Source organism: Hyla sarda, chromosome 2, assembly GCF_029499605.1.
Source record: "Hyla sarda isolate aHylSar1 chromosome 2, aHylSar1.hap1, whole genome shotgun sequence".
NCBI lineage: Eukaryota > Metazoa > Chordata > Amphibia > Anura > Hylidae > Hyla > Hyla sarda.
The window spans coordinates 288,299,367-288,324,062 of NC_079190.1; the positions used below are offsets into that span (position 1 = coordinate 288,299,367).

The 24,696-nt window shown below is 44.7% G+C and overlaps 1 protein-coding gene across 4 annotated transcripts in view; it reads left to right on the forward strand.

Annotated features, from left to right (window-relative positions):
• WDTC1 (WD and tetratricopeptide repeats 1) overlaps positions 1 to 24,696 on the forward strand; it is a 77,983-nt gene that overhangs the window by 50,549 nt on the left and 2,738 nt on the right. For 3 of the 4 annotated variants that reach the window (XM_056557387.1, XM_056557389.1, XM_056557388.1), the window contains exons 10-15: positions 4,483 to 4,558; positions 4,710 to 4,794; positions 8,768 to 8,941; positions 9,030 to 9,265; positions 10,729 to 10,894; positions 11,586 to 11,778. In XM_056557387.1, coding sequence (XP_056413362.1) covers positions 4,483 to 4,558; positions 4,710 to 4,794; positions 8,768 to 8,941; positions 9,030 to 9,265; positions 10,729 to 10,894; positions 11,586 to 11,778 — 930 coding nt within the window. The remainder of the gene's footprint in view (positions 1 to 4,482; positions 4,559 to 4,709; positions 4,795 to 8,767; positions 8,942 to 9,029; positions 9,266 to 10,728; positions 10,895 to 11,585; positions 11,779 to 24,696) is intronic. The other variant, XM_056557390.1, reaches the window with a different exon arrangement.

Consider the following 24,696-nt stretch of genomic DNA (forward strand, 5'->3'; position numbering starts at 1 on the left):
AGATAAAACTTTTAACACCTCAAGGACATCTGTTTTTTTTGTTTTTGCCTTTATAATAGTGAGAATGCTTTCATTTTTCCACCTACAGACCCATTGTTTTTACACCACCATGTATGACATCATTCATTTTACCACAAAATCTACAGTGAAACAAAATAAAAATATTTGTAAGTTAAAATTTAAAAAAAATACATTTTGTAAATTTTGGGGGCTGGCATTTCTACACAGTGTACGTTTTGGTAAAAATGACACCTTATCTAAATTCTTTACGTCCATACGATTAAAATGATACCAAATGTACATAGGTAAGGTTTTGTTTTGTTTTACTACTTTATAACTTTTTGTGTGAAAAATTAGTAGGCTTAAAATTGTCCTCTTCTGATGCCTATACCTTGTTTATAGGTACCATTTTTGATGGGACTTTTTGATCGCTTTTGATTTTTTTTCTGGTATATGAAGTGACCAAATATACATAATTATGTATTTTTATCTGCACGCCATTGACCATGCAGTTTAATGTTATGTAAATAGTTTGGAAATTTACACACACTTAAAATTTTATTTTTTTTAGATTGCAAACACTAAACATTGCTGTTCTTAGATTGTGGCATCTAAATGATTAATGCTGGGCATTGGACCGATCAGCAATGTCTGGCATTAGCCGCAGGTCCCGGCTGCTGATAGCAATCAGGACCCACCCGGTATAAAGCATGCTCATCTCCTGAGCATGTTTCATATAATGGGAGCAGGATTAGGGCGTGCAGGTACACCAATGTCCTTAAGTGTTCAGCATCAGTTTTTTGTTTTTTTATGAAAAGGCACAAATTCCCACAGACTCATTCCATTTTCTGCAAAAGCCTCCCAAGAAAAATGGAGGCTTTTATAGAAACAAAAGGTGGCCTAACCCAGGGGCGGACATACCGCCTGTGCAGCAAATTCAGCTGCATAGGGGCCCAGCATGTTAGGGGCCCGCCCAGTGGCTCAGCCATAGAGGTCAGGCCTCACAGCCTGGGCCCCCTGCCACTATTTCAAACTATATGCTGCAGCAACAGGTCCCGGGCCTGCTGCTGCCAGCACTTATTTATCTTTATCGGTGCCGGCGAGACGGACAGGCCAGGGGCTGATTGGAACAGACGTTCCCCCGCGCAGGCACGCACGTCTGTTCCAAGCCCCTGATGTGTCACGGCCCCGGCAGAAACAGCTGATCCTCCCGCCTCACACCGCCGCATCACAGAGCTTGCAGGCTGGTGAGTAGACAACGATCGGGTACGGACCGGGAGGGAGAATGACGGGGTAGTAATGTAATGAGGACCGGGCGGGGGTGCTGCTTGCAATGATAATGTGGTGATGTGGTCGTCAGGGGATTGTAAGGATGACGAACAAGACAGGGGGGGGGGGTGTTAGTGTAATGCAATGGGGGAATGTAGTGATTATAAGGAGGATCAGAAGGGGGGTCAGGAGTGTAGTGATTATAAGGAGAACCAGAAGTGGGGTCAGGGGTGTAGTGATTATAAGGAGAACCAGAAGGGGGGGGGGGGGGGTCAGGGGTGTAGTGATAATTATTAGTGGGCGGGAGCAGACTGATCACCAGATTTGGTTGCCATATAGTACCCAGCTTGGGGTATATGGGGTGATGAGACTGAGGATGGAGTGTATGGGGTGATAAGGAGACCGAGGATAGGGTTTGAGGTGATGAGAAGACGAATGATGGAGTGGGGGAGGAGACCGAGGATGGGATGAGGAGTATGCGTGATAAGGAAAGCGAGGAAGAGGGAGGGATGTGTGTATATATGTATGATAGATATGTGTGTTTGTGTGTATGTATGATAGATCTTGTATTCAGGGGGTACAGTGGTTGGCAGTATTATATTCAGGGGTACAGGGGTTGGCAGTATTATATTCAGGGGGTACAGTGGTTGGCAGAAATATAATGCTTATTGTCTTCATACAGAGGATGAGGATATACTGACCAATTAAGGAAGCATTGATGTCCAGGTGTCAGACACTGCAGAGAAGATGCAGGACATCCTGGTGTCTGGACCAGACGAGGAAGAAAAGTAAAGACAACAGAGAAGACGTCACTCAGGTAACTGATATCATTGTGTATTTTCCTGACTGTCCCATCAGCTGTAGTCACAGTAAATTCTGTTGTTATGATGGGAGACGCTGTAACCCAATCTGTGGCTCTCAAGCTGTTGCAAAACGGCAACTTCCATGATTCCTGAGGCTCTTCAGACGTGATGGGAGTTGCAGATTTCCAACATCTGGGGAGGCACTTGAACTGAGGTGATTGGTGGGGGTTCCATGAGTTAGACCCCCACCATAAAAATGTCTTCTTATTTTAAAATGCCTGGGCCTATTTCCGATCCCAGTCCAGCCCTGCTTGTAAGTCACTTCTATCACTATGGAGCCAGGAGCTGCCCGGGTAGCTGGAGCGGGGCGCCGAGGGGTGTCATGCTAAGTCCAAGGGTGCAAGTGTAAGGGGGATACTCCCCGGGCCTGGGCCACACACTTAGAGGGACAGGGGCCCCCCGAAGCCCACCTCAGGAGCCGTTCCATCCACCTGTGGGCTGCTGCACCCAGATCTGTGCTGGACGAGGCAGGTGGCGACATTACACACGCGGGGTAAATGGGGCACTCAGGTGGGGTCTAGGTACATGAGGGGGCACAGTGCTGGGGGGGCCCAGACACATTCTTTGCACAGGGGCCCTCTGCTGTCTGTGTCCGCCCCTGGCCTAACCTCCATGTTATTGTAAATGGATTTCTAATGGGATGTGCAACAACTCATTGGTGTAATATTGGCCATTTAACCCCTTAACGACCATGGACGTATATTTACGTCCTGTGGCCGCTCCCGATCTGTGAAGCGCGCTCAGAAGCTTAGCGCGCTTTGTATCTGCAAGGTCCTGGTTGCTATCAGCAACCAGGACCCGCGGCTAATACCGAACATCGCTGATCGGGCTGATGTCCGGTATTTAACCTTTAGGCATCTAAAACGGGAGAATACAGTGCCGGTTAGCTCAGCGGTGCTGTTCGGGATTGCCGCGGTGAATCCTGAACAGCTGACAGGACAGCGGGAGTTGTCTTGCCTTGCTCCCAGCTGTCCGATCGGCGTTTGATTGCTGCAAGCCTGAAATCCAGGCTTGAGCAATCAAGTGCAGAAAACACTGATCAATGCTTTCCTATGGCAATGCATTGAAAAGTGGAAGAGAACAGTCACTGCTGTTTTTTTAGCCACTAGAGGGAGCTATAACACTGCATAAAAGTTTTTAAAAAGTTAATAAATGTGATTTAACCCCTTCCCTAATAAAAATCTGAATCACCCCCTTTTCCCATAAAAAAAGTGTGTAAATAAAAATGAAAACAAACATGTGGTATCACCCCGTGCGTAAATGTCCGAACCATAAAATATATTGTTAATTAAACTGCACGGTCAATGGCGTACGCGCAAAAAAATTCCAAAGTCCAAAATAGCGTATTTTTGGTCACTTTTTATACCATAAAAAAATAAATAAAAAGCGATCACAAATTCTGATCAAAACAAAAATGGTACCGATAAAAACTTCAGATCATTGTGCAAAAAATGAGCCCACATACTGCCCTGCTTGTGGAAAAATAAAAAAGTAATAGGGGTCAGAAGATGACGCATAAATTCAGAAGATAAACGCATATATTTTCGTGCATGTAGTTATTTTTTATTTAGTTATTTATTTAATCGTATGGACCTACAGAATAATGATAAGGTGTCATTTTTACAGAAAAATGTACTGCGTAGAAACAGAAGCCCCCAAAAGTTAAAACATTTCGTTTTTTCTTCAATTTTGTTACACAAGGATTTTTTTTCCGTTTCACCGTAGATTTTTGGTTCACATGACTGATGTCATTACAAAGTAGAATTGGTGATGCAAAAAATAAGCCATCATAAGGATTTTTAGGTGCAAAATTGAAAGGGTTATGATTTTTAAAATGTAAGGAGGAAAAAATGAAAGTGCAAAAACTGAAAAAACGCGTAGTCCTTAAGGGGTTAATTGGCAATTTATAAGTTGATATCCATGTTGATATGATTTTTTTTTTTTCATGAAGCCCACTTACTTTTTAAATTTGTCATCTTCTTATCACTGAGCTCAGCAGCCATAGTTTTTCCCCACACTAGATTCCGTGTTTTTCATTGCTTAGTGCTGTGTGAATTATTGTGAATGTGCAGCAGGACTCATGACTCACAGAGGCAGCAGCTATGCTACACACTGCTTCACTCTAGCAAGGTATCTACCACATTACTCTAAAAAACGAAACCCAGAAATGCCGGTCATTGTGCTGTGAAATGGACTGTTGCAGTGTCTTAAAGTCATACTAAAATATATACGTAATAATGCAGAGAAGGCAACAGTATCCAAGTACATATAGAAGAGTGGATTATTATATGGAGCAAATTGATTTTTTCTTTCTTTAGTGTGTTTGCAATGACTTGTCATATTTTTCTAGGTTTACCTCTTTGACCTTACTTTCAAGCAAAGACCTTGTACATTCCTGCTACCTAAATCTCACCATGCATCTGGAGGTGAGCATAACCATAAATACCTTGTGAGAAACTTTCATTTTATTACCAGAATCTGATTCAATTATATTATCACAGTCTACTTTAGTACAATAACTTATATATTGCCTTATTGCTTGGAAACAACTAAACAAAGTGAGTTTTGCCTCTCCAGAAATCCAGAATGGCAAGACCTCGACCAATGGACTCCATCTTTACAGTAATGGGATCCGTGTGAGTGATGCTAAGAACGTGGTCGGGTGAGAACACTACAGTCTTACCTTTCTGTTTGTTTGCTAGTTATTGCTGCATATGTTTATAACTTCTCCATTGACAACACTTACAACTAAAGACTTACTACAAATTCTCATCAATCTGTCACATCACAAAATGTATCCCAGTCTTGTTTGCAGGAATTGTCGTTTAAGTTTTTTTGGTGCAAAATTGGACTTGTTTAATCCAAAATGTGTAAAGAACATCTGTCGCCTTACAGGGTGTTGCTGTATTGCATTTCTTACCCCTTTTAACTTTCTAATTTTCCAGAATATGGGGCTGTATGAGGGCTCATTTTTATTGCCATGATCTGTAGTTTTTAACCCCTTAAGGACTGAGGACGTACTCATACGTCTCCTTTGAGTCCTTAAGGACTCATGACGTATGAGTACGTCATCAGTTTTCCCGGCCCCCTGCAGCCAGCTGGAGCGGAGCCGGTGCCCGATGCCTGCTGAAATCGTTCTACAGGCATTGCGGCATATCGCCCAGGGAGGTCATGATGTACAATTCAGCCCAGCGATCTGCAGCGGATTCCGGGTCAATCGGGTCTCCAGTGACCCGGTGACCCAGAATTGCTGGCTGATCGGGGCTGTCTCTGACGGCCCCGAACAGCCATAGCCAGCAGGGGTGAGGTGGCACTGGTGCCGCCTCACGATCGCCCTGATTCGTCGGCCGGTTTACCGGCCGACCAATCAGGGCACCTGCTGTGGGTGTCACTCCCGCAACCCGCTCCGCCCCTCTTCTGGAGGACGTGAGCGGGTGCGAGAAGTGGATCCCGGCAGCTGGGGACCCCGATCCCCTGGCGTCCCTGTTGGGATCGGGGCCCCAGGAGCGGCGGCGGCGATGGGGGACTGACATGTGTGCGGGAGCAGCAGTTGGAGGTGAGTGACAGCCTCCTGCTGTTGCTTAGCAACAGCTCCCAGCATGCAAAAAGGGCATGCTGGGAGCTGTAGTTATGCAACAGCAGGAGGCAGACCACCACAACTCCCAGAATTCCCTTATGGGCATGCTGGGACTTATAGTTTTGCAACAGCTGGAGGCACATTTTTTCTATGGAAAAGTGTACCTTCAGCTGTTGTATAACTACAACTCCTAGCTTGCACAATCAGCTAAAGTGCATGTTGGGAGTTGTAGTGGTGCATCTGCTGGTTGCATAACTACAACTCCCAGCATACCCGCTGGCTGTCGGTGACTGCTGAGAGTTGTAGTTTTGCAACAGCTGAAGGCACACTGGTTGTGAAACACTGAGTTAAGTAGCAAACCAGTGTGTCTCCAGCTGTTGCATAACTACAATCCCCAGCATCCCCAGCCAAAGTAGTATGCCTCCAGCTGTTGCATAACTACAACTCCCAGCATGTACGGTCTATCAGTGCATGCTGGGAGTTGTAGTTTTGCAACAGCTGAAGGCACACTGGTTGCAAAACACTGAGTTTGTTACCAAACTTGGTGTTTCACAACCAGTGTGCCTCCAGCTGTTGCAAAACTACAACTCCCAGCATGCACTGATAGACTGTACATGCTGGGAGTTGTAGTTTTGCAACAGCTGGATGTTCCCCCCCCCCCAATGTGAACGTACAGGGTACACTCACATGGGCGGAGGTTTACAGTAAGTATCCGTCTGCAAGTTTGAGCTGCTGCAAATTTTCTGCCGCAGCTCAAACTGCCAGCGAGAAACTACTGTGAACCCCTGCCCGTGCGACTGTACCCTAAAAACACTACACTACACTAACACACAATAAAAGAAAAAGTAAAAAACACTACATATACACATACCCCTACACAGCCCCCCTCCCCAATAAAAATGAAAAACGTCTGGTACGGCACTGTTTCCAAAACGGAGCCTCCAGCTGTTGCAAATCAACCACTGACTGTCCAGGCATGCTGGGAGTTTTACAACAGCTGGAGGCCCCCTGTTTGGGAATCACTGGCGTAGAATACCCCTATGTCCACCCCTATGCAAGTCCCTAATTTAGGCCTCAAATGCGCATGGCGCTCTCACTATGGAGCCCTGTCGTATTTCAAGGCAACAGTTTAGGGTCACATATGGGGTATCGCCGTACTCGGGAGAAATTCTGTTACAAATTTTGGGGGGTATTTTCTGCTATTACCCTTTTTAAAAATGTAAACATTTTTGGGAAAAATATTATTTTTTTACATATGCAAAAGTCGTGAAACACCTGTGGGGTATTAAGGTTCACTTTACCCCTTGTTATGTTCCCCGAGGGGTCTAGTTTCCAAAATGGTATGCCATGTGTTTTTTTTTTTTTTTGTTTTTTTTTTTGCTGTCCTGGCACCATAGGGGCTTCCTAAATGCGGCATGCTCCCCGAGCAAAATTTGCTTTCAAAAAGCCAAATGTGACTCCTTCTCTTCTGAGACCTGTAGTGCGCCAGCAGAGCACTTTTCACCCCCATATGGGGTGTTTTCTGAATCGGGAGAAATTGGGCTTCAAATTTTGGGAGTTATTTTCTGCTATTACCCTTTTTAAAAATGTTAAATTTTTGGGAAACCAAGCATTTTAGGTAAAAAAAAAAACATTTTTTTTAATTATTTTTTTTTTTTTTTACATATGCAGAAGTCATTATTCACCTGTGGGGTATTAAGGTTCAATTTACCCCTTGTTATGTTTCCCGAGGGGTCTAGTTTCCAAAATAGTATGCCATGTGTTTTTTTTGTTTTTTTTTTGCTGTTCTGGAACCATAGGGGCTTCCTAAAGGTGACATGCCCCCCAAAAACCATTTGTCGCTCCTTCCCCTACTGCGCCCACCGAACACTTGACATAGACATATGAGGTATGTGCTTACTCGAGAGAAATTGGGTTTCAAATACAAGTAAAAATTTTCTCCTTTTACCCCTTGCAAAAATTCGAGAATTGGGTCTACAAGAACATGCGAGTGTAAAAAAATGAAGATTTTTAATTTTCTCCTTCACTTTGCTGCTATTCCTGTGAAACACCTAAAGGGTTAAAACACTTTCTGAATGTCAAATTAGAAAAATGTGTGCAGCTCACAACCAGGTATTCGAGGTTATTGTGGTTAAAGGATTGATCCCCACCAATCCAAATGGGTAAAAACTAAAACAAAGATTAACCACACCTCAAGAATACTACCCTAGGGTACACAGTGAATAATTGTTTGAGACATAAAGTTTTGAAAAAAAGTGCAGATTTTATTAAAACAATAAAAACCTAAATGGTTAAAAATATCAGAGCAATGTCAATGTTATCTTAAACTGTCATTGGGCCCTAATGACAGATTTAGAAAATATGAATATATGTATAGCAACCACCTAATATAGAATAATCTATAGATGTAAAAAACAAATGCAATTTTTCAACGATATATAATGATCCGGAGTCTACTATTAGTCCGGCACCTATGATGAATAAAAAAGGGCTGATAGTCCGGCACTTGTAATGGAAAAGGCAAAGTCACTTGATGGACTGATGTATAGGTGTATAAAAAGCTGCCCACAGTTGTTAGACAAATGTAAAGTTCAACCTCACCCTGGCTGCTGGTCCCGTACTGCGACGGGCCGATAGTTGAAATTCTTGTGTTGGCTGCAGCAATCCTGGCGTGAGAGCCTGGATGGATATGGGCTCCGGCAGGAGACTCTCTCGGGAACGGTCCGTGGTATCGGCAAATACCTGGATGTGTATCTGACCTTCGCTGGAGAGATCGTGGCTGGGTTCTGGTAGTGCAGGCAGCAGGTTGGTAATGCGCTCAGTAGGAGAGGATGTTTGATGAATGCAGCAAGTGGTGCACAAAGTTCTGGTCCGGCTTCAGTCTAGGTGGTGCGTGCAAATTGTGCTCTGTTCAGATTAGATATCAGCCTAGACGCGTTTCAGGGTGCTAAAAACGACCCCTTCCTCAGTAGGCGAATGTGCTAGGGCCAAAGATTCTTCACTTTTCCCTTCCTCATCCATTTTCTAATTCCCATTTGTTTCATTGACTTTTTCCTAGGTCAACAAATGATCTTCCACCACATCTGGAAAAAGTAAAGCAGAAAGCTAATGATGCTTTTGCTCGTCAGCAGTGGAGCCAGGCAATTGAACTTTATAGCCAAGCCATGCAGAGGGCGCCTCGCAGTGCTATGTTGTTTGGGAATCGGGCTGCAGCATACATGAAACGAAAGTGGTGAGTAGAATAGATGCTGCAATTAGATGGTTAGAGTAGAGCAGAGCTTTATCTGATGCCTTCTCTTGTGTTTTTATTATAATACTAGGGATGGGGATCACTATGATGCATTGAGAGACTGCCTGCAAGCACTGGCACTGAATCCTGCCCATTTAAAAGCACACTTTCGTCTGGCACGCTGCCTGTTTGAGCTGCGCTATGTGGCTGAAGCACTAGATTGTTTAGAGGAATTTAAAACAAAGTTTCCAGAACAAGCCCAAAGCAGTGCATGTGATGCTCTGGACAGGGACATAAGGGTTGCCCTATTCTCCAAAAATGAAAATCGTAAGTCTTGCATGTTTCTAAATATCCATTTTCTGATAGTTTTGCCATTTTGCTTTTTACTTGTTCCTGTAAGTATGTCCATATGTCTAGAGTATATGACTAGAGATGAGCGAACTTACAGTAAATTTGATTCGTCACGAACTTCTCCGCTCGGCAGTTGATTACTTTTCCTGCGTAAATTAGTTCAGCCTTCAGGTGCTCCGGTGGGCTGGAAAAGGTGGATACAGTCCTAGGAAAGAGTCTCCTAGGACTGTATCCACCTTTTCCAGCCCACCGGAGCACCGGAAAGTTTGTGACAAATCGAATTTACTGTAAGTTCGCTCATCTCTATATATGACCAACACACACTCTAAACTTATAGGGTTAAATTGCTCAAGGGGCCAATGTCCCTTTGACCTTCCTCTGGCCATTCTATGTCATGATACTACAAAACGCAATTAAATGCCTTAATAGACTATGCTTTTCCATCACTATATATATATATATATATATATATATATATATATATATATATATATATATATATATATATATATATATATACTAATTAACTAAACGGGATGAGTATTTAACTCAGGGAGAGTTCACCACTCCTGGTGTGACGGAGCTTTCAAGGGCCACTAAGCACTCTGCAGGCATTCTGGGTAGGAGGATATGCAAATCAGCTCATTAATTAATTTGCATATTCCCCTATATCTATATATACATTTTTTTTTTTTTTTTTTACGATGGGCAAATATGGGTTACAGATGCCACTGTCTGGCATCGGTCACCAAGAATCAATAAAAAGAAACTTAAGAGCTTTTAACTGCCATGTAGTTTACATTTCCCCCACAATGGGTAACTGATGACACTGTGTGGCACCCATCTGGTCTCCTTTGTTACAATAATGTAATATAGCGCCAGAAAGGGGACAAGCAGCTGCAGTCTCATTCTCTGTAAGGCTGTAACTGAGCATAGCTTTTACAGGGCTTGTCCTCTAAAGAGACATTGGAACACAGTAGAATAAAAGCTCAATTTCTGGCTGCACTACATTTAATATTGACCTATAGTATTATGACTAGTTTTTCGTCTTGGCCACTTGTTTGGTCACTGTTTTTTTTTACTGCACAAAAGACTTTATAAGAAACCAACCTATGGCAAATGTCTGTTTAAAACACATTCTCATTTTCTGGGGGGTTTTGTTAGCTATTGTCCAGTTCAGTCCTTGTAAAGTAATTTGTGCCAAACCATATGTGTACCCATCAATAGAAGTCCAGGCCAGGTTACAGATCAAGGTAGAAACCTGACTCAGGTAACAGACGAAGACAGAAAACAGTCTACACAGATTAACTGTGGACCATAAGTTTTTCAGAACGGTTGTTTGAAATATTTAGCAGGGCCAGCTTCAGTATGCTTAAGACAACAAATATCCGACAGGTTTAAGCAGAGACAAATTCTTCTTATCTGTATCTCCTGGACAGAAGATGATAAAAAAGGAGGCTCTGTTCGCCTGCAATCTGGAGGAAGGAAGGATTCTCTCTCAGAAGATGAGCTGCTGCTTAGAGAAAAAAGCTTGGACTATAAGCATAGATATTGTGGTCACTGTAACACCACTACAGACATAAAAGAAGCTAGCTTTATGGGAAGGTAAGACTACTGTCCTCTTTGCTTTTTTTTTTTTTTTTTTACTATAGCCTATCACTGTGATAGTTGTATTACCTGCAGTTGTAAAGTTATTTGTAAAGTATTGTCATATTTCAGGTATCTTTACAGCAAATTATATATTTATTTGATATATATATATGTTGAGACAGTAATGGTGGTCAGGGACCGCTATATTTTGCCAGGGTACCTTTCATATGTAGCTACAAGGTTTCAGGAAGCTCGTATCTCATCCAGGGAAAGCTGGGTAAGATATGGGAAATCCAGGATAGTTGAAATCCTTGGCAGACCATAGCTGTTGAGGACTTTGGTAAAGTCTGTTTTTGGGCCTGGTCTTTTATGTAATGAAAAGCAGTTTGGTGGTAGTGGTACTTTTCATTCCCTCCCTTGCCAGTCCAGGTATTTACTATGACCCAAATCAGCATCAATGCTGAAGATAGCTGGTTAAAGATGGTTGGCAGCCAAACAAGGAACATTTGACTGGTGTGCAGAGCAGACATTAATGACCATTTTGTTGGGTGGCTGGTAGTAAGTCACATGTATAGAAAGGAAAGATTTATGTAAATTAATGCTTGTTCAAACATAATTTACTTTATGTCCTCAATAATATACTTTGATCCCCCACAATATATAGATTTTCTGTTAACTTCAACATTTCCTCTTCTGGTTTTATTAGTAATGCACAGTACATAGTAAGTGGTTCAGATGATGGCTCGTTCTTTATCTGGGAAAAGGAAACTTGCGCTCTGATCCGGGTCCTCCAAGGTGATGAATCCATTGTTAACTGTCTACAACCACATCCAAGCTACTGCTTCTTGGCTACAAGTGGCATTGATCCTGTTGTCAGACTATGGAGCCCACGTTCTGAGGTATGAGAGTATTACTTGTATAATATTAGACAATGCATGTTTTACTGACTGCAGCCTTGTTAGGATTACTGATAATCTTGCAAGATTGTCAAAAGGAGTTTGTCCACCTTCACGTTATTACATACGGCCATTTATTGGAATCAGTAGTCTCCCAATGTAGTACAACTAGGCTATCTTTAACTACTTAACCTCTTAAGGACCCATGACGTATGCATACGTCATCACACCCTGGGTCTTAAGGACCCATGACGTATGCATACGTCATGGTCTTTTCCTGGTCTCCGCCGCTCACCCGGCGGAGATCGGAAGCGGATCCCTGCTGAAATCCTTCAGCAGGCATCCAGGGCAAACGCCGAGGGGGCCCATGTAGGCCCCCCATGTCGGCGATCGCCGCAAATCGCAAGGGAAATCGCCCTTGCGATCTGCGGCGATACCGGGCTGATCGGGTCTCTGGGACCCGACCGCCCGGTAATTTCGCATGATCCCGGCTGCAAGCCTGCCACCTCCTCCGAACCCCTGCGATTCTTCGGTTAGTTAACCGACCAATCGCAGGGGGGGGGGGGGCGGTTACTTCCTCCCGTCCTGCCCGGCCCCTGGAAGGTCGGAGAGGACGGGAGGAAGACCAGAGGACGCGGCGGGGGACGGAGGAGTGCTGGGGACCGGCCCCGGTACTTACCTCTTCCCCGAAGACCCGGATCCCGGCGAGGAAGATGGCGGCGACAGGTGAGTAGATCTTCAGCTGCGGTCGGGCCCTTTACAGCAATGCACGTCGCCGTAAAGCGACATGCATTGCTGTATTGGGACCCTGTATACTACAACTCCCAGCATGCCCAGACAGCCCTTGGCATCTGGGCATGCTGGGAGTTGTAGTTTTGCAACATCTGGAGGTCCACAGTTTGGAGACCACTGTGCCCTTCCAGATGTTGCAAAACTACACATCCTCAGCATGCCCTTACTGTCCAGGCATGCTGGGAGTTGTAGTTCTGTAACATCTGGCCCTTCAGATGTTGCAGAACTACTACTCCCAGCATGCCTGGACAGTTTTGGCATACTGGGAGTTGTAGTTTTGCAACATCTGGAAGGGCACAGATTGGGAACCACTGTATTAGTGGTCTGCAAACTGTAGTCCTCCAGATGTTGCAAACTACAACTCCAAGCATGCTGGGAGTTGTAGTTCGGCAACATCTGGCTCTAAAGATGTTGCCGAACTACTACTTCCAGCATGCCTGAGAATGTTTGGGAGTTGTAGTTTTGCAACAACAGGAGGCACACTGGTTGGGAAACATTGTCGGTTTCCTAACTCAGTGTTTCCCAACCCGTGTGACTCCAGCTGTTGCAAAACTATAACTACCAGCATGCACTGATAGACTGTGCATGCTGGGAGTTGTAGTTTTGCAACAGCTGGAGGTCCCCCCCCTGTGAATGTACAGGGTACATTCACATGGGCAGGGGCTTACAGTGAGTATCGGGCTGCAAGTTTGCGATGCAGCAAATTTTGCGCGGCAGCTCAAACTCGCAGCGGGAAAATCGCTGTAACCCCCCCCTGCCCGTGTGACTGTACCCTAAAAACACTACACTACACTAACACAAAATTAAATAAAAATTAAAAAAACACTACATATACACATACCCCTACACAGCCCCCCTCCCCTCCCCAATAAAAATGAAAAAAGTCTGGTACGCCACTGTTTTCAAAATTGAGCCTCCAGCTGTTGCAAAACAACAACTCCCAGTATTGCCGGACAGCCATCGACTGTCCAAGCATGCTGGGAGTTTTGCAACAGCTGGAGGCACCCTGTTTGGGAATCACTGGCATAGAATACCCCTAAGTCCACCCCTATGCAAACCCCTAATTCAGGCCTCAAATGCGCATGGCGCTCTCACTTTGGAGCCCTGTCGTATTTCAAGGCAACAGTTTAGGGTCACATATGGGGTATCGCCGTACTCGGGAGAAATTGCCTAACAAATTTTGGGGGGGCTTTTTCTCCTTTCACCCCTTATGAAAAGGTGAAGTTGGGGTCTACACCAGCATGTTAGTGTAAAATAATAATTTTTTTACACTAACATGCTGGTGTTCCCTATACTTTTCATTTTGACAAGAGGTAAAGGGGAAAAAAGCCCCCCAAAATTTATAATGCAATTTCTTCCGAATACGGAGATACCCCATATGTGGGCTCAAACTGCTCTGGGGGCGCACAACAAGGCCCAAAAGGGAGAGTGCACCATGTACATTTGAGGTGATTTGCACAAGGGTGGCTGATTGTTACAGCGGTTTTGACAAACGCTAAAAAAACAAAACCCCACGTGTGACCCCATTTCGGAAACTACACCCCTCACGGAATGTAATGAGGGGTGCAGTGATAATTTACACCCCACTGGTGTCTGACAGATCTTTGGAACAGTGGGCTGCGCAAATTAAAAATTTTGTACAGCCCTCTGTTCCAAAGATATGACAGACACCAGTGGGGGGTAAATGCTCACTGTACCCCTTGTTACGTTCCTCAAGGGGTCTAGTTTCCAAAATGGTATGCCATGTGGGGGTTATTTAGCTGTTCTGGCATCATAGGGGCTTCCTAAATGCGACATGCCCCCTGAGCAAAATTGGCTCTGAAAAGCCAAATATGACTCCTTTTAGTGAATTTTTTTATTTTTTTTTTAACGTATGCAAAAGTCGTGAAACCCCTGTGGGGTATTAAGGCTCACTTTATTCCTTGTTACGTTCCTCAAGGGGTCTAGTTTCCAAAATGGTATGGCATGTGGGTATTTTTTGCTGTCCTGGCACTATAGGGGCTTCCTAAATGCGACATGCCCCCGAGCAAAATTTGCTCTCAAAAAGCCAAATATGACTCCTTCTCTTCTGAGCATTGTAGTTCGCCCGTAGTGCGCTTCAGGTCAATTTATGGGGTACCTCCATACTCAGAAGAGATGGGGTTACACATTTTCGGGGGTATTTTCTGCTATTAACCCTTGCAAAAATGTGAAATTTGGGGGGAAACACACATTTTATTGAAATTTTTTTACTTTTTTTTACATATGCAAAAGTCGTGAAACACCTGTGGGGTATTAAGGCTCACTTTATTCCTTGTTACGTTCCTCGAGGGGTATAGTTTCCAAAATGGTATGCCATGTGGGCTTTTTTTCCTGTTCTGGCACCATAGGGGCTTCCTAAGTGCAACATGCCCCCCAAAAACCATTTCAGAAAAACGTACGCTCCAAAATCCCCTTGTCGCTCCTTCCCTTCTGAGCCCTCTACTGCGCCTGCTGAACAATTTACATAGACATATGAGGTATGTGCTTACTCGAGAGCAATTGGGCTACAAATATAAGTATACATTTTCTCCTTTTACCCCTTGTAAAAATTCAAAAATTGGGTCTACAAGAACATGCGAGTGTAAAAAATGAAGATTGTGAATTTTCTCCTGCACTTTGCTGCTATTCCTGTGAAACGCCTAAAGGGTTAAAATGCTGACTGAATGTCATTTTGAATACTTTGGGGGGTGCAGTTTTTATAATGAGGTAATTTGTGGGGTATTTCTAAGATGAAGACCCTTCAAATTCACTTCAAACCTGAACTGGTCCCTGAAAAATTGTGATTTTGGAAATTTTGTGAAAAATTGGAAAATTGCTGCTGAACTTTGAAGCCCTCTGCAGCAAAAGTAAAAACTCGTCAATTTTATGATGCAAATATAAAGTAGACATATTGTATATGTGAATAAAAATAAAAATTATTTGGAATATTTATTTTCCTTACAAGCAGAGAGCTTCAAAGTTAGAAAAATGCTAAATGTTCAAATTTTTCATCAAATTTTGGGATTTTTCACCAAGAAAGGATGCAAGTTACCAAAAAATTTTACCACTAAGTTAAATTAGAATATGTCATGAAAAAACAATCTCGGAATCAGAATGATAACTAAAAGCATTCCAGAGTTAGTAATGTTTAAAGTGACAGTGGTCAGATGTGCAAAAAATGGCCGGGTCCTAAGGTGTAAAATGGCTGGGTCCTTAAGGGGTTAAGGACACTGCCCATTTTGACCGCAAAAGGACACGCAAAATAAATATATATAATTTTTATTTTTTTTCTACTCATCTTTTAAGAATCCTTCTATTTTCCATCCACATAGTTTGTCATGGCCTTTCATTTTACCATAAAATGTACAGCGTAAAGGCTTGTTCACATTAATGTCTATTCCTGTTAATAAATGCCCATTATCAAGCCGTTTGATAACTTTTCAAACAGGTTGCAAACGGCTGTAAAATAATCCCATTGATGTCAATGGGATTTTTTTACAATCTTTTATCACCCGTTTGCTTCCTGTTTTGTTTTGTTTTTTTACGGGGAAAAGATGTTGCATGCAGTATTTTTTCTCCCGTCAAAAATAACAGAATAGAAACGGATATTAAAAATGTAACATTGAATTCTATGGCAAACGGATGGGCCTTTAAAGTCATCCGTTTGCACCCAGTTTATAATATCTGTTTTTGAACCATTATTACATCTGAGCATGCTCAGAAGGAGTGAGATCAGCAAACTCCTGCAGTGCTGCGGGATTACTACTACTCCCACCATGGAATAGACTTGTTTCCATGATGGGAGTAGTAGTTCCCTGGCTGCAGGAGTCTGGGGAGGCTACATTAGTGCTTGTACTACTACCCCCATCATGGAACAGAGTCTGTTCCATGTTGGCGGTAGTAGTACAGGGGCTGAGGGGTTGATCGCATTAAGTCTCACTTCTGAGATCCGATGCGAACAGAAGTTATTAACAAGGGGAACGGACGGCATGTTTCACTCCCCTTGAAAGGGCATAGCGTGTTTTACTTTCATTTTCAAATACCCCACCGGGTGCACTGAATGGCCAGCACAGAGGCGCCATTCATGGCTCCCGGCGAGGTTTTTAAAGTCATTAGTGAGGATTGGGATGATGAACTACACGGGCTGCCGGGGAAGTATTGCGCTGTGGTCCCTAGCTCCTCCTAATGCAAGACAATGCTAGACCTCATGTGACTGTAGTGTGTCAGCAGTTCCTGAAAGAGGAAGGCATTGATGCTATGGACTGGCTATCCCGTTCCCCAGACCTTAATCCGATTTGAGCCATTTGGGACATCATGTCTCGCTCCATCCACCAATGCCACGTTGCACCACAGACTGTCCAGGAGTTGGTGAATGCTTTAGTCCAGGTCTGGGAGGACATCCCTCAGGAGCCCATCCGCCACCTCATCAGGAGCATGCCCAGGCATTGTAGGGAGGTCATACGGGCATGTGGAGGCCACACCCACTACTGAGCCTCATTTTGATTTGTTTTAAGGATATTACATCAAAGTTGGATCAGCCTGTAGTGTGTTTTTCCACTTTGATTTTGAGTGTGACTCCATATCCAGACCTCCACGGGTTGATAAATTTGATTTTTATTGATATATTTTGTGTGATTTTGTTGTCAGCACGATTAGTTAATTCATTCAGATCTAGGATGTGTTATCTTAGTGTTTCCTTAATTTTTTTGAGCAGTGTATATATGCGCTGCGGAGGGTCGTCAAGTTCTATAGCTAGCGCAGCAGGGGGAGGGGCAAGATATATAGCGCTTTGTGTCTGGCCCCCTGCTGCGCTAGCTATAGATCTTGACCCCCCCCCCCTCCCCCGCAGCACTTCTATACTTATGGTCCCGCAGCGCATTAGGGCAGCTGGGGAACGCAGCACAATGCTTCCCCGGCTGCCAGTGTAGTTCATCATAATCCTCACTAATTACTTTAAAAACCCCACCGGGAACCCTGAATGGCCCCTTGGTGTCGGCCATTCAGGGCTCCTGGCATGGTTTTTTAATTAAATTGAAAGTTAAACACCCTATGTACTTCCAGGGGAGGGGGGCACTTGGGTCTCAGAAACAATCATCTAGCCTCCCAGCCACCAGCAGACTCCCACAACCAGGGATCTACTACTCCCATCATGAAAAGGAGTCTGTTCCATGATGGGAGTAGTAGTAGTTCCGGCTGTGGGAGTCTCTAGATCGCTGATACTAACAGATGCAACCTGATGCAAACGGATGCCACTAAATAGCATCCCTTTGCATCAGTTTGCATCCGTTAGATTGGTCCTTTTAGAAAGCAATAACTGAGAAAATCTGGACGGGGGATAACAGCCGTGTGAACCTATCCAAAGAAAACTGTGTGTGGAGGAAGGGAGGGAAAAGAAAACAGCAATTCTGCAACTGATTGCTTTTTATGCAGCACACTTTACAGTAAAACTAACATAATATCCTTATTTTCTGGCTCAATACTATTAAAACAATACCCATGTTTGAGGGTGATTTTGTTTCGTGATGTGTAGTTTTTATTGGTACTGCTTGTGTGTATTTGTGACTTTTTGATAACTTCACTCAACAGATCACCACAGCCTCATCACAGAGGTCTAAGTGTCACTAAAGAAAGCCCCACAACTACATTAGATGATACATATGTGTGTATATATGTGTGTGTGTTAGGCTTCTTTCACACTATATAGATTATTCATCCGTTATTAAACATCTGTTTTCAGTATTGTATAATTAAGAAACAAATGTATAATAACGGATGAAATAACTGGTGCTAACGGCTGAATGACATCTGTCAAAATAACGGGCATATTCATCCATTAAGACCCGTTACAACATCCGTCATGTACTGTTATTTTATGGCCGTTTTAACACCTCTGCCTACAAACTCCCGCAGTCAGGACTACTTCTACTCCCATCATGGAAGAGACTTGTTTCCATGATGGGAATAGTAGTTCCCCGGCTACTGGTGTCTGCCGGTGGCTGGGGAGGCTACATTAGTGTTTGTACTACTACCCCCATCATGGAACAGACTATGTTCCATGACGGGGTTTGTAATACAGGAGCTGAGGGATTGATCGCACCGGGTCTCCCTTCTGAGACCCGATGCGATCAGAAGTTATTAAACAGAGGAGCGGGCGGCATGCTCCACTCCCCTGCAATGTACGATGTATTTTTACTTTCATTCTTAAATTCCCCGTTGGGAGCCCTGAATGACCGATAGGGAGGAGCCATTCAGGGCTCCCGGCAGGGTTTTTAAACTTGCACTGTGCATAATTACTGTATAATCACATTCCCCTGACTTAAGTATATTCATTTTATTCCCCTCATGTGTATATGTATGGTTCCTCCACTGCCTGCTGCCCAGTCATCTTCTAGCGCTGTCACAGTGCACAGCAGGGACATGCCATTCCATTACATACTGCTCCGTACTTGACAGAGATGAGCAGCGGAGAATGGAGGGACCTGTCTCCGCTGTGCGCTGCTTCATTCATTCACCGCCGCCAGTCACTGACACGTCCCCGCTGCTGCCCTGCTCCAAGTGCAATCAGAGCGCACAGCCATGTCAGTCTATTTCCCACTGCTCATCTCCGTACCCGACGGAGATGAGCAGTGAGAAATGAATGAATAAAGCAGCACACAGGGGGGACAGGTCAGGTACCGGCGGCGGGGAATGGAGTGCTATAACAGCGCACAAGGGAGACAGGTCCCCCCATTGTCTGCTGCTCCTCTGTCAGATACGGAGATGAGCAGCAGGGATTGGAATGGCATGTCCCTGCTGTGCGCTGTGACAGCACTAGAAGATGATCGGACTGCAGACAGGGGGGGAATCATACATATACACATGGGGGTAATAAAATGAATATGCTTAAGTCAGGGGGAATGTGATTATACAGTAATTAGGCACACTGTAAAAGTTTGAAATCCCTGCCGGGAGCCCTGAATGGCTCCTCCATATCGGCCATTCAGGGCTCCCGACGGGGAATTTAAAAATGAAAGTAAAAATACATCGTACATCGCAGGGGAGTGGAGCATGCCGCCCGCTCCACTGTTTAATAACTTCTGATCGCATCGGGTCTCAGAAGTGAGACCCAGTGCGATCAATCCCTCAGCCCCTGTACTACAACCCCCATCATGGAACAGAGTCTGTTCCATGATGGGGTAGTAGTACAAACACTAATGTAGCCTCCCCAGCCACCGGCAGACTCTCGCAGCCGGAGAACTACTACTCCCATCATGGAAACAAGTCTGTTTCATGATGGGAGTAGTAGTAGTCCCTCAGCACTGCAGGAGTCTGCTGATGTCACCTCTTCTAAGCATGCTCAAAAGTAATAACTGATGATATAAAACGGGTGCAAACGGATGACATTAACCCCTTGGGGATGGAGCCCATTATAACCCTAAGGACAGGAGCATTTTTTGCAATGCTGACGACTGTCACTTTAAGCATTAATAACTCTGGGATGCTTTTACTTTTCATTCTGATTCCGAGATACTTTTTCCGTGACATATTCTACTTTATGTTACTGGTAAATTTTTGTCGATACTTGCATCATTTCTTGGTGAAAAATTCCAAAATGTTATGAAAAAATTGAAAATTTTGCATTTTTCTAACTTAGAAGCTCCCTGCTTGTAAGGAAAATAGACATTCCAAATAAATTATATATTGATTCACATATACAATATGTCTACTTTATGTTTGCATCATAAAGTTAACATGTTTTTACTTTTGGAAGACATCAGAGGGCTTCAAAGTTCAGCAGCAATTTTCTAATTTTTCAAAAAAATTCAGGGACCAGTTCAGTTTTGAAGTGGATTTGAAGGGCCTTCATATTAGAAATGCCCCATAAATGACCCCATTATAAAAATATGGAAATACCCCATGTTAGGACGTAAAATGCGCTGCGGGCGAACTACAATGCTTAGAAGAGAAGGAATCACATTTGACTTTTGGAAAGCGAATTTTGCTGAAATGGTTTTTGGGGGGAATGTCGCATTTAGGAAGCCCCTATGGTGCCAGAACAGCAAAAAAAAAAACAAAAAAACACATGGCCTACTATTTTGGAAACTATACCCCTCAAGGAATGTAACAAGGAGTACAGTGAGCCTTTTAACACCCCACAGGTGATTGACAAACTTTCTATAAAGTGGGACGTGACAATGAAAAATTATATTTTTAATACTAAAATGCTGGTGTTATCCCAAACTTTTCATTTTCACAAGGTGTAATACGAGAAAATGCCCCACAAAATGTGTAACCCCATTTCTCTCAAGTAAGGAAATGCTCCATATGTGGATGTAAAGTGCTCTGTGGGTGCACCAGAGGGCTCAGAAGGGAAGGAGTGACATTGGGCTTTTGGAGAGCAAATTTTGCTGAGATGGTTTTTGGGGGCATGTCACATTTAGGAAGCTCCCATGATGCCAGAACAGTAAAGAAAAAAAAAAAAAAAAAAAAACAACAAAAACACCCACATGGCATACTGTTTTGGAAACTACACCCCTCACAGAATTTAATAAGGGGTGCAGTGAGTATTTACACCCCCACTGGGATTTGACAGATCTTTGGAACAGTGGGCTGTGCAAATGAAAAATTACATTTTTCATTTTTACAGACAACTGTTCAACAAATCTGTCAGACACCTGTGGGTTGTAAATGCTCACTGCACCCCTTGTTACATTCAGTGAGGGGTGTAGTTTCCAAAATGGGGTCACATGTGGAGGGGGTCCACTGTTCTGGCACCATGGGAGCTTTGTAAACACACATAGCTTTCAATTCCAGCCTAATTCTCTCTCAAAAAGCCCAATGGCGCCCCTTCTCTTCTGAGAATTGTAGTCCCCCCACAGAGCACTTTACATCCACATATGGGGTACATTCACACATGCGGGGGTTCACAGTAACTTTTCTGCTGGGAGTTTGAGCTGCGGCAGAAAATTTGCCGCAGCTCAAACTTGTAGAAGGAAACCCACTGTAAACCTGCCCGTGTGAATGTACCCTGTACGTTCACATGGGAGGGGGGGGGGGTGCCCCAAACCTTCAGCTGTGGCAAAACTACAACTCCCAGAATGCACTGACAGACCGTACATGTTGGGAGTGCATTCTGGGAGTTGGAGTTTTGCAACTGCTGGAGGCACACGGGTTGGAATCACTTAGTTAGGAAACAGACTCTAGCTCAATGTTTCCCAACCAGTGTGCCTACAGCTGTTGCAAAACTACAATTCCCAACATGCCCAGACAGTCAGGGATGCTGGGCGTGTAGTTCTGCAATATCTGGCCCTTCAGATGTTGCAGAACTACAACTCCCAGCATGCATGGACAGTCTGGGAATGCTAGGAGTTGTAGTTATGCAACAACTGGGGAAGAACAGTTTGGAGACCGCTAAGTAGCCTCCAGATGTTGCCAAACTACAACTCCAAGCATGCCCAGACTGTCCAGGCATGCTGGGAGTTGTAGTTCTGCAACATCTGAAGGGCCAGATATTGCAGAACTACACACCCAGCATCCCTGACTGTCAGGCCTTGCTGGGAATTGTACTTTTGCAACATCTGGAGGGCTACAGTTTGGAGACCACCGTATAGTGGTCTCCAAACTGTGCCACTTCAGATGTCCAAAACTACAACTCCCAGCATGCCCAGACAGTCAGGGCATGCTGAAAGTTGTAGTTTTGCAACATCTGGAGTACCACAGTTTAGAGATCACTACACAGTGGTCTCCAAACTGTGACCCTCCAGATGTTGCAAAACTACAACTCCCAGCATGCCCAGACAGGCTATGGCTTTTAGAAGGCCACAGTGAAGGTCACTTACCGCGATCTTCACTGCAGCCTTCTCCACACCGCACTTTCCGGCCACACTCCTCCTGCTGCCGTCGATGCCACCGTGGCTCTAGGACGCCGTCTCTGTCGGTTCGGTAAGCCGGCCATGCTCCCCTCCTCGCCGCCAGTGTCCCCCCCACTCTGCCCCGACTACGATCGGTGGGCAGAGCGGGGGAAATGAACTCTAACCCCCCCGTCCCCAACTGCCTTTGGTCGTCAACCTGACCGACCAATGGCAGGGGATAGGAGGAAGTGGCAACACTGCCACCTCGCTCCTGTCCTTTTTAGGATGGTTGGAGCGGTCTCTGACAGCTCCGATCATTCTAATTATCCGGGCGATCGGGTCACCAGTGACCCGATTGGCCCGGATCGCAGCAAATCGCCGATCTGAATTGACCGGCGATTTGTGGCGATCGCCGACATGGGGGGCCTCTGGACCCCCCTAGGCATTGCCACGGGATGTTTGCTGATAGATATCAGCAGTCATCCCGGTCCAATCTCCGCCCAACGAGCGGCGTTGACCGGAAATGCGGATGTCGTACAGGTACGCCCTCCATCCTTAAGTACTGGGACGCGAGGGCGTATCCATATTCCCTCCGTCCCCAACAGGTTAAAGGTTCATCCGTTTGCCATGGAGTTCAATGTAAAAAATTTAACGGCTGTTATTTTGACAGAAAAAAAATTAGTGCATGTGCCGTTTTTTCTTCTGTCACAAATAACGACAGTTATTCATGACAGGCTATAACGGGTCTTAACCTCCCTGGCGGTATGATTCTGTCTGGAAATGTGTACCAAAAGCGGTACAATTTTTTTAAACTGAATTTCACATCTCCCTCCGCCCATTTCACATCTCCCCCGTCACATTCCCCTCTCCGTTGTCACATCCCCCGTCACATTCTCCCCCCTCCTTGTCACATTCTCCCCCCCTCCTTGTCACATTCCCCCCTTGTCACATTCTTCCCCTTGTCACATTCTCCCCCTTCATGTTACATTCCCCTCCCCCTGTCACATCCCCCCCTTCATGTCACATTCCCCTCCCCCCCTGTCACATTCCCCCCTTGTCACATTCCCCCCCAGTCACATTCCCCCCCAGTCACATTCCCCCCTTGTCACATTCTCCCCCTTCATGTCACATTCCCCCCCTTCATGTCACATTCGCCTCCCCCCCTGTCACATTCCCCCCCTGTCACATTCCCCCCTTGTCACATTTCCCCCCTTTGTCACATTTCCCCCCCCGCCCCCCACCTCCCCTTGTCACCTTGTCCTGCAGCAAATACACTAGGTTTGCCAGCAGATTTCAAACCTAGTGTATTTGCTGCAGAACAAGCCCTTTCCCCTTCAGCCAATCACAGGCTTTACACCACTGCGGCCTGTGATTGGCTGAAAAGTGAAAGGTCCTAGAAGATGAATAGTGAAGAGAGGACACCCCGGACCGCACGGAGGGGAACGGCATCTGCAGGGATCGGGACTAGGTGAGCAAAATTTTTTTTTATTTTACTACTTCTTCCTTTTACACTTAGCTCAGTGTTTTTCTACCAGGGGGCCTCCAGCTGTTGTGAAACTACTACTCCCAGCATGCCCGGACAGCCTTTGGCTGTTCGGGCATGCTGAGAGTTGTAGTTTTGCAACAGCTGGAGGCCCCCTGGTAGGGAAACACTGACTTTTAGTATTTTTCTTTACCTGCTCTGGCCGGCCCCCGCAACGGGAGCCGACCAGAGCAGATAATCGCATGTTTTCCCGGGGGGCCGCATCGCTATATCACATTGCTTTTGCGATATATCGTGCAGCCCGGCCGGGAACTCTGCAATTCTACCCCGAGCGTGACTCGGGGTTACCGATCCTGGCAGGGAAAATTAACCCCGAGTCACGCTCGGGATTACCGCTCAGGAGGTTAATGGATAATCAAAAAATCACATAGACTTTAATGGGATTTTGTAACGGCCGTTTAACATCAGTTTTTAAGGCTTTTCTAACTGAAGTTTATAACTGGTCTTTTAACGGAGTAACTTTATAGTGTGAAAGGGGCCTTACAAACTTAAAACTAGTTTTTTGGGAAACTCGTTTTCCCTAGTAAAAACTAGTTTTGCCTAAATGCCTTTTTGAAAACTAGTTTTGACTGAACGTCTTTGTGAAAACTAGAATTGACTGCTTTTTCCTAGTTAGGCGATGTCACACAACCAATTAGAATCATTCTCAATCACCACGTGTGAGCTAGATGAACTTTGATCTCAAGCGCCACGTGTAAGCTAGATGAACTATTTTATGATGCAAACATAAAGTAGACATATTGTATATGTGAACCA